Source organism: Mobula birostris, chromosome 13 (genome assembly GCF_030028105.1).
Source record: "Mobula birostris isolate sMobBir1 chromosome 13, sMobBir1.hap1, whole genome shotgun sequence".
NCBI lineage: Eukaryota > Metazoa > Chordata > Chondrichthyes > Myliobatiformes > Myliobatidae > Mobula > Mobula birostris.
Genome location: NC_092382.1, coordinates 6,759,606 through 6,773,137, shown reverse-complemented (window position 1 = coordinate 6,773,137; position 13,532 = coordinate 6,759,606). Strand labels below are relative to the sequence as shown.

Below are 13,532 nucleotides of genomic sequence, written 5' to 3'. Positions count from 1 at the left end.
TGAGAGACTATTTCATACAGTCCATTGAATTTCGCCTGAAGACGATTTGTCAACATTATCCCCCACCATGTATTTTCTTTTGTTTTGGTCCGCTTATCAAACCAACACTTCATTTTGTTTTGAGAAATCTTTAAGTTTTGTCTCGCTAGACGACAGGCTTGGTGTAGTTTATTTTTGAACTTGAAAACATAGTCTAACAAATTAACATATACCTCCCCATCAATCCACTGTTTCTTTAACAAGGTCAAAGGTCCCTTCACTCTATGACCAAATACGTTCAAATGGACTAAAGCCCAGTGATTCCTGTACCGACTCTCTTCAGCCTGATTTATACTTGTGCATCAAATGTACACCGTAGGCACCATGTACCCTACGCCGTAGGGTGATGTGTACCTCCTCAAAAAAGTAACTCGCGTCGCGGTGACGCAGACTGCAACAACTGTGATTGGTCCGCTTGGTAGCATCGCATTTCTGGTTGCTTTTCTCCACCTTGTCAGTACACTGATGCGAAATAAATGGTTGGAGACAATGAACCAAATCGTCAAATCTACCTGCCGACATGGGAAAATATTTGAAATGCATTTCCTCGTCCATGTCTCTCATGAAGAAGCTCAACAGTGTTAGAGAAACACCACCGCCAACTTGCGTTTTGGTGGTGAAGTGCAGAGCGATGCAGTCACAACTACGCATGCTCCCTACGGCGGAGGGCTACGCAAAAATTAAATTGGGCCCATGGTGTAGGATACGGCATATCCTGAACGCACAAGTATAAATCAGCCTTTACTGTGAACAAAAGCAAATGTATTCCTTCATCCCAGTCTTTTCCATTTTCAACACAGTACGTCTTAATCATTGTTTTGAGGGTAGAATGAAATCTTTCTAAAGGCCCTTTTGATTCCGGATGGTACGCAGACGATGTAATTTGTTTAGCTCCCAGTTCATAAACTACCTGCTGGAATAATCCAGATGTAAAATTACTTCCTTGATCACATTGGATTTCTTCAGGCAAACCAAATAAAGTAAAAAACTTGTTAAGAGCCTTCGTCACAGTTTTAGCTTTAATATTTCTGAGAGGTATTGCCTCTGAGAATCTGGATGCAGTACACATAATAGTTAGCAAATACTGATGGACAGCTTTAGTCTTTGGCAACGGGCCAACACAATCCACTATAAATTTGGAAAAGGGTTCACCGAATGCAGGTATAGGCCGGAGAGGGGCCACTGGGGTCACCTGATTAGGTTTACCCACAACTTGACAAGTGTGACAGGTTCTGCAAAAGGTCACAATATCTTTCCTCAAATTCGGCCAGTAAACTTCTTTCATAATCCTGTTTACAGTTTTATTCACTCCAAAATGGCCACCGAAGGGCATACTGTGGGCCAAAGTTAAAATTTCAGTCCTATGAACTTTAGGAACTACAACTTGGTGAACAATTGCCCATTCCTCACTCGCAGGTATAGCAGGTGGCCTCCACTTCCTCATTAACACTCCATCCTTGAGATAATACCCTACTGACATTTTCTTAATCCAATCATCTGAGAGAGATGTTTCTTATAAAGCTTCAATCTCAGGGTCTCAGTTCTGTTCTGCTATAAACTCCTTCCTAGACAGGGATAAATCTTTCTCATCAGACTTACTACCTGAATCCCGTTGAAACAATGAAGGCTGAAAGGTCCCTGACAAGTCATCATAACCTGAATCCTGGTCAACCTGATTTTGGCTATCATGGGTATCAGAATCATGCTGCACAGAACCGTCTGCATTGGCAGACATTTTAGCCATACTTCGAATTACTGCGATAAATGTTAAAATCCATCTGTGGGTTGTCAGTGGTTGGCTTAGCTGTCAACTGCACTGTAGGAACAACTATACCATCTGCCAGGTCATTCCCTGACAGCAAAGTAACATCTTCCACTGGTAAACTGGAGCATAATCCAATCTTAACAGGTCCCGAAACAAACCCTGACTGTAAAGTTACCTTGTGCAATGGCACAGAAACAATGCTGCCCCCAATGCCTTTAATAAGATTTACCTCATCATTGTACATCTCATCACCAAACTTTAGAACGCCGTCTCATGGAAGTGACTGAAAAGCCACAATATCTCGAAGAATTTTCACTGGTACCGGGGTTGACCCTTCCATTACTAATACAAACCCATCTGACATAAAATGATGGAATCCCTTCTTAACTCAGTCAGACCTCTCAGTCCTTAACTGAGCCTCAACAGAATGTTCAGAACCCTGTGGGTTTATAGGTGCTTCAACATACTGATCACAGGCATGTGGGACTGCCTCCTTTTCCTTTTTCTTCTTCAGGACAGAACAATTAGCCATCATATGACCAGCTTTCTTACAATAGTAACAAGTAAGACCAGAATATTTCTCCTTCAACTGCTTCCCTTCATCCTCACTCTTGTTACGAGTCCCAGCTTTAATTTCTGGTTTACCCTGGTTATCCTTGCTATTCTTTTGGAAGCTCTTATTCTGGGTAAACTTAACGTGATGAGTTAAAACAAACTCATCTGCTAATCTAGCAGACTCCTGCAAAGTGGCAGCGTCCTTTTCATCTAAATCTAAATCAAGGATGCACCTTTTGAATTCTTCAATTGAAACCAACTCTTTCAAGCTGTTAAAATCACCACTTACATTTTTATATGTGCACCAGCGGTCAAAGCACACAAACTTCTCATTAGCAAATTCCATATAAATCTGGTTCACAGATTTCCTCAAATTTCTAAACTTTTGCCTGTATGCTTCTGGGACCAACTCATAAGCTTTGAGCACAGCCTGTTTCACTATGTCATAATCAGCTGCTTCAACAACTGTCAAAGCAGAATAGGCTTGCTGAGCCTTCCCCTTAATTACACTTTGTAAGAGAATGGGCCAACCCTCTTTTGGCCACTTTAAACTCAGAGCAACCTTCTCAAAATACTGAAAGTATTTATCAACCTCTGCCTTGTCAAATGGGGGTACCAATTTAACTTCCTGACTGCCCTCAAACTTATCACCAGAGTTTAACGCTAGACCTCTTTGCTGCAATTGCTCTATCTTTTTCAGTTTGAACATCCTCTACCTTTCTGCTTCCTCTCTGTTTTTCTGCCTCTCTAGCCTCAATCAGCATCTGCCTGTCCACAGCCTCCGCCTGTCCACGGCCTCCATCTTTATTTTTTCTAACTTGTATGGGAGCTCAAGCTCACTAGGTTTACTTTCAGGAAACACCTCCAACTCCTCCACTTTAAACACACCCTCAGATACATAATACTCAGCTATTATCCTCTGCATCTGTGACCTCCTCATTGTCAATTTCATCTTAGCAAGTTTTAACCTTCCAGCAATACTCAATAACTCAATCCTTCTGGCATCCTCTAATGCCTCAGAGGTTGGCGCTTCCAGACATCTATCAACATGCATTGCTTCTGATTTCCTACACACAAATAAATCAAAAGGGATTTCACCAATGAAGTCGAGAAGTAATCTATATGCCCCCAAATCTGTTCATATCCAGGACGCAGGCCCCAATTTTTTTACAAACCGTAATGCTTTAGAAATGAACCAGCAGCAATATACTACACCTGGAGTCTGGTTTTGATGTTAAAACCACTATCTTTATTAGTATCTGCTTATAATATAGTAACTTAAGCAAGATAAACAATAGTTAACAGAGGTATGTGTACATATGTGTGTAAATATAACTCCCAGCCTACTGAGCTTGGGGGAAACAAGGCTTGGAGTCTTGAGAACCACAGAATAGGTGATGAGAGAGAGATATTTGTAATCCAGGGTAAATGTTGAGAGAAGGCAATTATGTCGAATTCCACAGTATCCATGGTGGTAAAACGAGAGAACAGTTGCTGTAGATTTTATCCATCATTGTTCCAAATCCACATACGAATTATCACCAAAAGTAACTTGTCACAAGGGGTATCGTTTTCAAGTGAATTACCACACCACACCCAGGCAAGGGTTAACACATAAGTGGTCTTCACAGGATACCCCAAATCAGATCCACTCCAATGGATCAAACGAGGTGACAACCACACATTCAATGTATGCTGAATCGATAATTAACCCACCCTTGTGGGCATAGGAAAGTTCTAAACAGTGACCCATGGCCACTCGTTCCCTTGTTTTGAACCTTCCATTTTTCCTCCTTTATCTCCACCTGACTCTGAGTGTCAGTGTCCTCGGTTAAAACTAAACAAGCTGCGAGTGATGTGAACAAGATGTAAGTCAGACTGATCCGCCTTAATCTCTCTCCCTCTTAAAATGACAGCCCACAGCAAATGAAACCTAGGGATTCATAACAACGGTCACTCCCCATTGTGAACTGACTGGTGTGCCAGTAGTTGGGATGACTGAGTGAATCCCTTCCCACATTCTTTGCAGGTGAACGGCTTCTCCCCCGTGTGAACTCGCTGATGACTCTGTAGGGTGAATGATCGAGTGAATCTCTTCCCACATTCTGAGCAGGTAAACGGCTTCTCCCCGGTGTGAACTCGCTGATGTACCAGTAGGGCGGAAGAGTGAGTGAATCTCTTCTCACAGACTGAGCAGGTGAATGGCTTCTCTCCAGTGTGAACTCGCTGATGACTCTGTAGGTTGGATGACTGAGTGAATCCCTTCCCACAGACTGAGCAGGTGAACGGCTTCTCCCCAGTGTGAACCCGCTGATGACTCTGTAGATCGGATGACCGAGTGAATCTCTTCCCACAGACTGAGCAGGTGAATGGCTTCTCCCCAGTCTGATCTCGTTGATGACTCTGTAGGTCGGATAACCGAGTGAATCCCTTCCCACAGACTGAGCAGGTGAATGGCTTCTCCCCAGTGTGAACTCGCTGATGACTCTGTAGGTTGGATAACTGAGTAAATCTCTTCCCACATTCTGAGCAGGTGAATGGCTTCTCCCCAGTGTGAACTCGCTGATGACTCTGTAGGTGGGATGACTCAGAGAATCTCTTCCCACATTCTGAGCAGGTGAACGGCTTCTCCCCAGTGTGAACTCGCTGATGACTTTGTAGGTGGGTTGACCGACTGAATCTCTTCGGACAAACTGAGCAGGTGAACAGCTTCTCCCCAGTGTGAACTCGCTGATGTACCAGTAGGCTGGAAGAGTGGGTGAATCTCTTCCCGCAGACTGAGCAGGTGAACGGCTTATCCCCAGTGTGAACTCGCTGATGACTCTGTAGGTTGGATAACTGAACGAATCCCTTCCCACATTCTGAGCAGGTGAACAGCTTCTCCCCGGTGTGAAGTCGCTGATGATTCTGTAGGTGGGATGACTGACTGAATCCCTTCCCACATTCTGAGCAGGTGAACGGCTTCTCTCCAGTGTGAACTCGCTGATGACTCTGTAAGTGGGATGACCGAGTGAATCTCTTCCCACAGACTGAGCAGGTGAACGGCTTATCCCCAGTGTGAACTCGCTGATGACTCTGTAGGTTGGATGAATGAGTGAATGTCTTCCCACATTCTGAGCAGGTGAATGGCTTCTCCCCAGTGTGAACTCGCTGATGACTCTGTAGGTGGGACGACTGAGTGAATTCCTTCCCACATTCTGAGCAGGTGAATGGCTTCTCCCCAGTGTGAACTCGCTGATGATTCTGTAGGTGGGATAACCGAGTGAATCTCTTCCCACATTCTGAGCAGGTGAACAGCTTCTCCCCAGTGTGAAGTCGCTGATGACTCTGTAGGTGGGACGACTGAGTGAATCTCTTCCCACATTCTGAGCAGCTGAACGGCTTCTCCCCAGTGTGAACTCGCTGGTGTACCAGTAGGGAGGAAGAGTGAGTGAATCTTTTCCCACATTCTGAGCAGCTGAATGGCTTCTCCCCAGTGTGAACTCGCTGGTGAGCCATTAGGTTAGATGACTCAGTGAATCCTTTCCCAGAAATTCAGCAGATGACCAGCCTCTACCCAGTGTGAACTGACTGGTGTGTCCGCAGGTGGGAAGACCGACTGTATCCTTTCTCACACAAAGAACAGATGAATGGCCTTGCCCAGTGTGAACTTGCTGATGTACCTTCAATTGAGATAACCGAGTGAATCCATTCCCATTGTCTGAGTAGGAGAACGGCCTTTCTCCTGTGTAAGATGACGGGTGTGTCAGTTGGTCAGATGACTGAGAGAATCCCTCCCCACAGTCTGAACAGGAAGGATGGCCGATCCCTTGCTCCACTTCTTAGGTATCTAGACAGAGTCAGCAAAACTGGTGTGCCGTGTTTGAGATTGCTGGAAGCAAATTCCTCCTCGTTTTTAACCTGTAAAAAGATTTACAAAATCCATCAATGGGTGTAGGACAACATTTCAGATGAGATTGCTTGAGTTGCCAAGGTTTGATCTGGTATCACACTGTTACAGTGAGGTTCAACCCAAGTTGGAGAGATAAATCATCTTCTGACTGGTCACAGTGCTGGTATCTGGAATGACCATCAAACTCTCTGATGCTCTTCCTGTCTCTATCAGAATGGGGCATTTCTGCCATCTCCAATTTGTGACTTGGCTCAGTCTGACTCTCTCCATTGGTATTATTTCCTGTTCCTGCTGAGCAGCATGGGTGCCTGGCCCCATCATATCTGAAACACTTTCACACAAATAGTCTTTCTTGACGTGCAGCGAGGATTTTCTTTTATGTATTATTAACTTAAAGTGCCACAGTTTTAAGTTTTAATGCCATATAAAAAATTCCTGCTGAGATGAATGGTTGGTCCACACAGCTGTGAAAAGGACTTAGAGTGAATTTTTGTATTATTTCAGGTTCTTTTCACTGTCACAGAAAAGGACAACACAGAAACAGGCCCTTTTGTTTGTGCTGAACTATCATACTGTTACAGTGAGGTTCAACCCAAGTTGGACAGAGAAATCATCTTCTAACTGGGCACAGTGCTGGTATCTGGAATGGCCATCAATTCCCTGATGCTCTTCCTGTCTCTATCAGAATGGGACATTTCTGCCGTCTCCAATCTGTGACTTGGCTCAGTTTGACTCTCTCCATTGGTATTATTCCCTGTTCCTGCTGAGCAGCATGGGTGCCTGGCCCCACAGTAACTGAAACACTCTCGCGCAAATAGTTTTTCTTGACATGCATTTGGGATTTTCTTTTATGTATTATTAACTTAAAGTGCCACAGTTTTAATGTCATATAAAAAATTGCTGCTGAGATGAATGGTTGGTCTGCACAGCTGTTAAAAGGACTTGGAATGAATTTTTGTATTATTTCAGGTTCTTGTCACAGTCATAGAAAATTACAACACAGAAACAGGCCCTTTGGACCATCTAGTTTGTGCTGAACTATTTAAACTGCCCAGTCCCATACCCCTACCATCCAGGCACCTGCACAGACCTCTTAAATGTTGAAATTGAGCTCACATTCAGCACTTGTGCTGGCTGCTCATTCCACACCCGGATGACTGTCTATGTGAAGAAGTTTCCCCTCATGTTCCCCTTAACGTTTCACCTTTCACCCTTAACCCATGGCCTCCAGTTGTAGTCCCACACCATCTCAGTGGTAAAAGCCAGCTTGCATTTACCCTATCTATAACCCTCATAATTGTCATATACTCCATCAAATCTCCACTCAATCTTCTACGTTCCAAGGAATAAAGTCCTGACCGTTTAATCTTTCCCTATAACCCAAGTCCTTCAGACCTGGCAACACCTTTGTGAATTTTCTCTGAACTCTTTCAACCTCTTTTACATCTTCCTGTAGGTTGCTGACCAAAACTGCACACAATTCTCCAAATTAGACCTCACCATCGTCTTGTACAATGTCAACAAAACATCCATCTCCTGTACTCAGTACTTTGGTTCATGAAGGCCAATTTGCCAAAATCTTTCTTTCTGTCCCTATCTAACTGTGACACCACTTTCAGTGAATTATAGACCTGTATTCCCAGATCCCTTCCTTCTACAGCACTCCTCAGTGCCTGACCATTCCCTGTGTAAGACCTTGGTCCCACCAAAATGCAACACCTCACACTTGTCTCCATTAAATTCTATTTTGCATTTCTTCACCCATTTTTCCATCTGGTCCAGATCGCACTGCAAGCCATGATAGTCTTCCTCGCTGTCCACTACACCCCATTCTTGGTGCCATCGACAAATTTGCTGATCCAGCTAACCATGTTAACATTCAGATTACTGATATAGGTTACAAACAACAGATCCAGCTCTAATCCCTGTGGCACACCACTAGTTACAGGCCTCCGGTCAGAGAGGCAACCATCTGCTGCCACACACTGGCTTCTCCCAAAGACAGTGACTCATCCAAATTACTATCTCATCTTGAATGCTGAGTGACTAAACCTTCGTGACCAACCTCCCATATGAGAACTTGTGGAGTGCTTTTGCTAAAGTCCATGTAGACAACACCCACTGCCTTGCCTTCATCCACTTTCCTGATAACTTCCTCGAGAGACTCTATAAGATTGGTTAGACATGACCTACCATGCACAAAGCCATACTGTCTATCCTTAATCAGTCCACATCAATCCAAATACTTGTACATCCGTCTCCAATAACTTTCTCACTACTGACGTCGGGCTCACCAACGTATAATTTCTAGTTTATTTTTAGAGCCTTTCTTGAACAGCAGAACAACATTGGCTGTCCTCCAATCCTCCAGTGCCTCACCAGTCTCTAAGGATCATTTAAATATCTGTGCTTGAGCCCCGACAATTTCTGCACTTGTCTTCTGCAGAGTCCCAGGGAACAACTTGTCAGGCCCTGGGGATTGATCCACGCTAATTTGCCCTAAGACAGCAAACACCTCCACCTCTGTAATCTGTGCAGGGTCCAGGAAGTTGATGCTGCTTTGCCTCATTTCTATAGACCCTGTGACCATCTCCTGAGTAAATACGGATGCAGAAAAGATCTCCCCCATCTGTTTTGTCTCCTCATATGGATTACCATTCTGATCTTCCACAGGATTAATTTTTTCCCTTGCAATCTTTTACCTCTGAACATATCTGCAGAATCCATGAGAATTTTCCTTCACCTTGTCTGCAGGGGCAATCTCATGCCTTCTTTTATTTCTTTCATAAGTGTTCACTTGAATTTCCTGTACTTCATAAGTACCCCAACTGTTCCTGTCTTCCTGTACCTGGTGTGCACCTCCTTGTTTTTATTGATTTGGGCGAGGAAAGCCAAAGGAGTGATAGAGCTGTATGGTGGGAGGTGGGGTAAGAGGTGGGAGGTGGGGTAAGACTAAAGTTGAAGGGGGAATGGGAACCTGTGGAAAGCGGCCAGTGAGTGAGCGTGCCAGTGAAGGAGTGGAGCTTTGAGGCTTTGACTCGAGAGATTCTGGCAGTTTTGGGCAGTTGGGCTGTGCAGTCAAGTCAATCAAGATTTAAATTGATCAGCAGAAAGCCGTTGATTAGACAGTCAAGATTTGAATAGCTCAGACTCAGCAGAAAGCAGCTGATTGGGCAGTTGAGGACAGGTGACCAAGTATTTTGAAAAGCTTAACCAGATAAATAGACGGGTAGCTCAAGCAAAGCGGACAGTGAGTGAGTGGGCCAGTGAAGGAGTGGAGCTTTGAGGCTTTGACTCGAGTGGCTTCGACGAGAAGAGGCGGAGGACCAGCTTGCTCGCAGTTAGTCTTTTCAATGTCTCCTGAGATGGTAATGTGCCTCCCATGTGAGATGTGGCAGCCTTGGGGGAACGCCCCTCTCCCGGAGAGTCACATCTGCCAGAAGTGCATATGGCTGAGTGATCTGGAAGACCGTGTAAGGAATCTGGAGCAACAGCTGGATGACGTTCTACACATAGGAGAGAATGAGGCAGTCATAGATGAGAGCTACATGGAGGTAGTCACACCTAGGCTGTCAGAAGCAGGTCGTTGGGTGACAGTCAGAGGGGGGAAAGCGAAGGTGAGCAGACAGGTAGTGCAGAGCACCCCTGTAGCCATTCCCCTGAATAATAAGTTTACTGTCCTGGATACTGTTGTCGGGGACAACCGACCAGGTGTGAGCCACGGTGGCAGGGCCTCTGGCACTGAGTCTGACCCGGTGGTGCAAAGCGTGGGATGGAGAAGAGGAGAGCTGTCGTCATTGGAGACTCTATAGTCAGGGGAGCAGACAGGAGATATTGTGGACATGAAAAGGAGACCCGCATGGTTTGTTGCCTCCCGGGTGCCAGGGTCCGGGATGTCTCTGACCAGGTGCACGACATCCTGGTACGAGAGGGAAAGCAACCAGAAGTCGTGATACATGTTGGGACCAACGACATAGGCAGGAAGAGGGATGAGGTCCTGAAATGTGAGTTTCGGGAACCAGGCAGAAGGCTGAAGAACAGGACCTCAAGGATGACATTCTCAGGATTGCTGCCACTGCTACGTGACAGAGATGGTAAGAATTGGAGGAGATGGCAGTTGAATGTGTGGCAGAGGAGTTGGTGCAGGGAGCAGGGTTTTAGATTTTTGGATCATTGGGATCTCTTCTGGGGAAGGTGGGACCTGTACAGATTGGATGGGTTGCACCTGAACTCGTGGGGGAGCAATATCCTTGCAGGTAGGTTTGCTAGCATGGTTCGGGAGAGTTTAAACTAATTTGCGAGGGGGATGGGACCCGGAGTGATAGAGCAGTGAAAGAAGTGCATGGAGTAAAGCCAGATCTAACATATAGAGAGGCTTTGAGGAAAGAGAAGCAGAATAAACGGTGTAAAGACAGTAAGGTAGAAGGGCTGAAATGTGTGTACCTCAATGCAGGAAGCATCAGGAACAAAGGCGATGAACTGAGAGCTTGGATACATACATGGAATTATGATGTAGTGGCCATTACAGAGACTTGGCTGGCACCAGGGCAGGAATGGATTCTCAATATTCCTGGATTTCAGTGCTTTAAAAGGGATAGAGAGGGTGGAAAAAGGGGAGGAGGGGTGGTATTACTGGTCAGGCATAGTATTACTGCTACAGAAAGGGTGGGTAATGTAGCAGGATCCTCTTTTGAGTCAGTATGGGTGGAAGTCAGGAACAGGAAGGGATCAGTTACTCTACTGGGGGTATTCTATAGGCCCCCTGATAGCAGCAGAGATACAGAGGAGCAGACTGGGAGGCAGATTTTGGAAAGGTGCAAAAATAACAGGGTTGAGATCATGGGTGACTTTAACTTCCCTAATATTGATTGGCACCTGAGTAGTTCCAAGGGTTTAGATGGGGCAGAGTTTGTTAAGTGTGTCCAGGACGGATTCCTGTCACAGTTTGTGGATAGGCCGACTAAGGGGAATGCCATACTAGATCTAGTACTAGTTAATGAACCGGGTCAGGTCACAGATCTCTCAATGGGTGAGCATCTGGGGGACAGTGACCACTGCTCCCTGGCCTTTAGTATTATCATGGAAAAGGATAGAATCTGAGAGGGCAGGAAAATTTTTAATTGGGGAAGAGCAAATTATGAGGCTATAAGGCTAGAACTTGCAGGCGTGAATTGGGTTGATGTTTTTACAGGGAAATTTACTATGGACATGTGGTCGATGTTTAGAGATCTCTTGCGGGATGTTAGGGATAAATTTGTCCCGGTGAGGAAGATAAAGAATGGTAGGGTGAAGGAACCATGGGTGACAAGTGAGGTGGAACATCTAGTCAGGTGGAAGAAGGCAGCATACATGAGGTTTAGATGGGTCTATTGAGGAATATAGGGAAGCAAGAAGGGAGCTTAAGAAGGGGCTGAGAAGAGCAAGAAGGGGGCAGGAGAAGGCCTTGGGTTGTAGGGCAAAGGAAACCCCCAAGGCATTCTTCAACTATATGAAGGAAAAAAGGATGACAGGAGTGAAGGTAGGACCGATTAGAGATAAAGTTGGGAAGATGTGCCTGGAGGCTGTGGAAGTGAGCGAGGTCCTCAATGAATACTTCTCTTCGGTATTCACCAATGAGAGGGAACTTGATGATGCTGAGGACAATATGAGTGAGGTTAATGTTCTGGAGCATGTTGATATTAAGGGAGAGAAGGTGTTGGAGTTGTTAAAATACATTAGGATGTATAAGTCCCCGGGGCCTGATGGAATATTCCCCAGGCTGCTTCACGAGGTGAGGGAAGAGATTGCTAAGCCTCTGGCTAGGATCTTTATGTCTTCGTTGTCCACGGGAATGGTACCGGAGGATTGGAGGGAGGCGAATGTTATCTCCTTGTTCAAAAAAGGTAGTAGGGATAGTCCGGGTAATTATAGACCAGTGAGCCTTACGTCTGTGGTGGGAAAGCTGCTGGAAAAGATTCTTAGAGATAGGATCTCTGGGCATTTAGAGAATCATGGTCTGATCAGGGACAGTCAGAATGGCTTTGTGAAGGGCAGATCGTGTCTAACAAGCCTGATAGAGTTCTTTGAGGAGGTGACCAGGCATATAGATGAGTGTATTGCAGTGGATGTGATCTATATGTATTTTAGTAAGGCATTTGATAAGGTTCCACACTGTAGGCTTATTCAGAAAGTCTGAAGGCATGGGATCCAGGGAAGTTTGGCCTGGTGGATTCAGAATTGGCTTGGTTGCAGAAGGCAGAGGGTCGTGGTGGAGGGAGTACATTCAGATTGGAGGATTGTGACTAGTGCTGTCCCACAAGGATCTGTTCTGGGACCTCTACTTTTCGTGATTTTTATTAATGACCTGGATGTCGGGGTAGAAGGGTGGGTTGGCAAGTTTGCAGATGACACAAAGTTCGTGGTATTGTAGATAGTGTAGACGATTGTCAAAGATTGCAGAGAGACATTGATAAGATGCAGAAATGGGCTGTGAAGTTGCAGGTGAAGTTCAACCTGGAGGAGTGTGAGGTGGTAGACTTTGGAAGGACAAGCTCCAAGGCAGGGTACAAAGTAAATGGCAGGATACTTGGTAGTGTGGAGGAGCAAAGGGATCTGGGGGTACATGTCCACAGATCCCTGAAAGTTGCCTCACAGGTGGATGGGGTAGTTAAGAAAGCTTAAGGGGTGTTAGCTTTCATAAATCGAGGGATAGAGTTTAAGAGTCGCGTTGTAATGATACAGCTCTATAAAACTCTGGTTAGGCCACACTTGGAGTACTGTGTCCAGTTCTGGTCGCCTCACTACAGGAAGTATGTGGAAGCATTGGAAAGGGTACAGCGGAGATTTACCAGGATGCTGCCTGGTTTAGAGAGTATGAATTATGATCAGAGATTAAGGGAGCTAGGGCTTTACTCTTTGGAGAGAGGGAGGATGAGGGGAGACATGATAGAGGTGTACAAGATAATAAGAGGAATAGATAGAGTGGATAGCCAGCGCCTCTTCCCCAGGGCACCACTGCTCAATACAAGAGGACATGGCTTTAAGGTAAGGGCTGGGAAGTTCAAGGGTGATATTAGAGGAAGGTTTTTTACTCAGAGAGTGGTTGGTGCGTGGAATGCACTGCCTGAGTCAGTGGTGGAGGCAGATACACTAGTGAAGTTTAAGAGGCTACTAGACAGGTATATGGAGGAATTTAAGGTGGGGGTTTGTATGGGAGGCAGAGTTTGAGGGTCGGCACAACATCGTGGGCCGAAGGGCCTGTACTGTGCTGTACTATTCTATGTTTTATGTTCTAATAACAGA

At 45.4% G+C, this 13,532-nt stretch overlaps 1 protein-coding gene across 3 annotated transcripts in view; it reads right to left on the bottom strand.

Annotated features, from left to right (window-relative positions):
• Positions 1-13,532, bottom strand: part of LOC140208276 (uncharacterized) — a 33,253-nt gene that overhangs the window by 14,759 nt on the left and 4,962 nt on the right. For 2 of the 3 annotated variants that reach the window (XM_072276846.1, XM_072276847.1), the window contains exon 3: positions 3,633-6,259. In XM_072276846.1, coding sequence (XP_072132947.1) covers positions 4,313-5,857 — 1,545 coding nt within the window. In that variant the 5' untranslated portion in view covers positions 5,858-6,259 and the 3' untranslated portion in view covers positions 3,633-4,312. Of the gene's footprint in view, positions 1-3,632; positions 6,260-13,532 lie in introns of those variants that run through there. The other variant, XM_072276848.1, reaches the window with a different exon arrangement.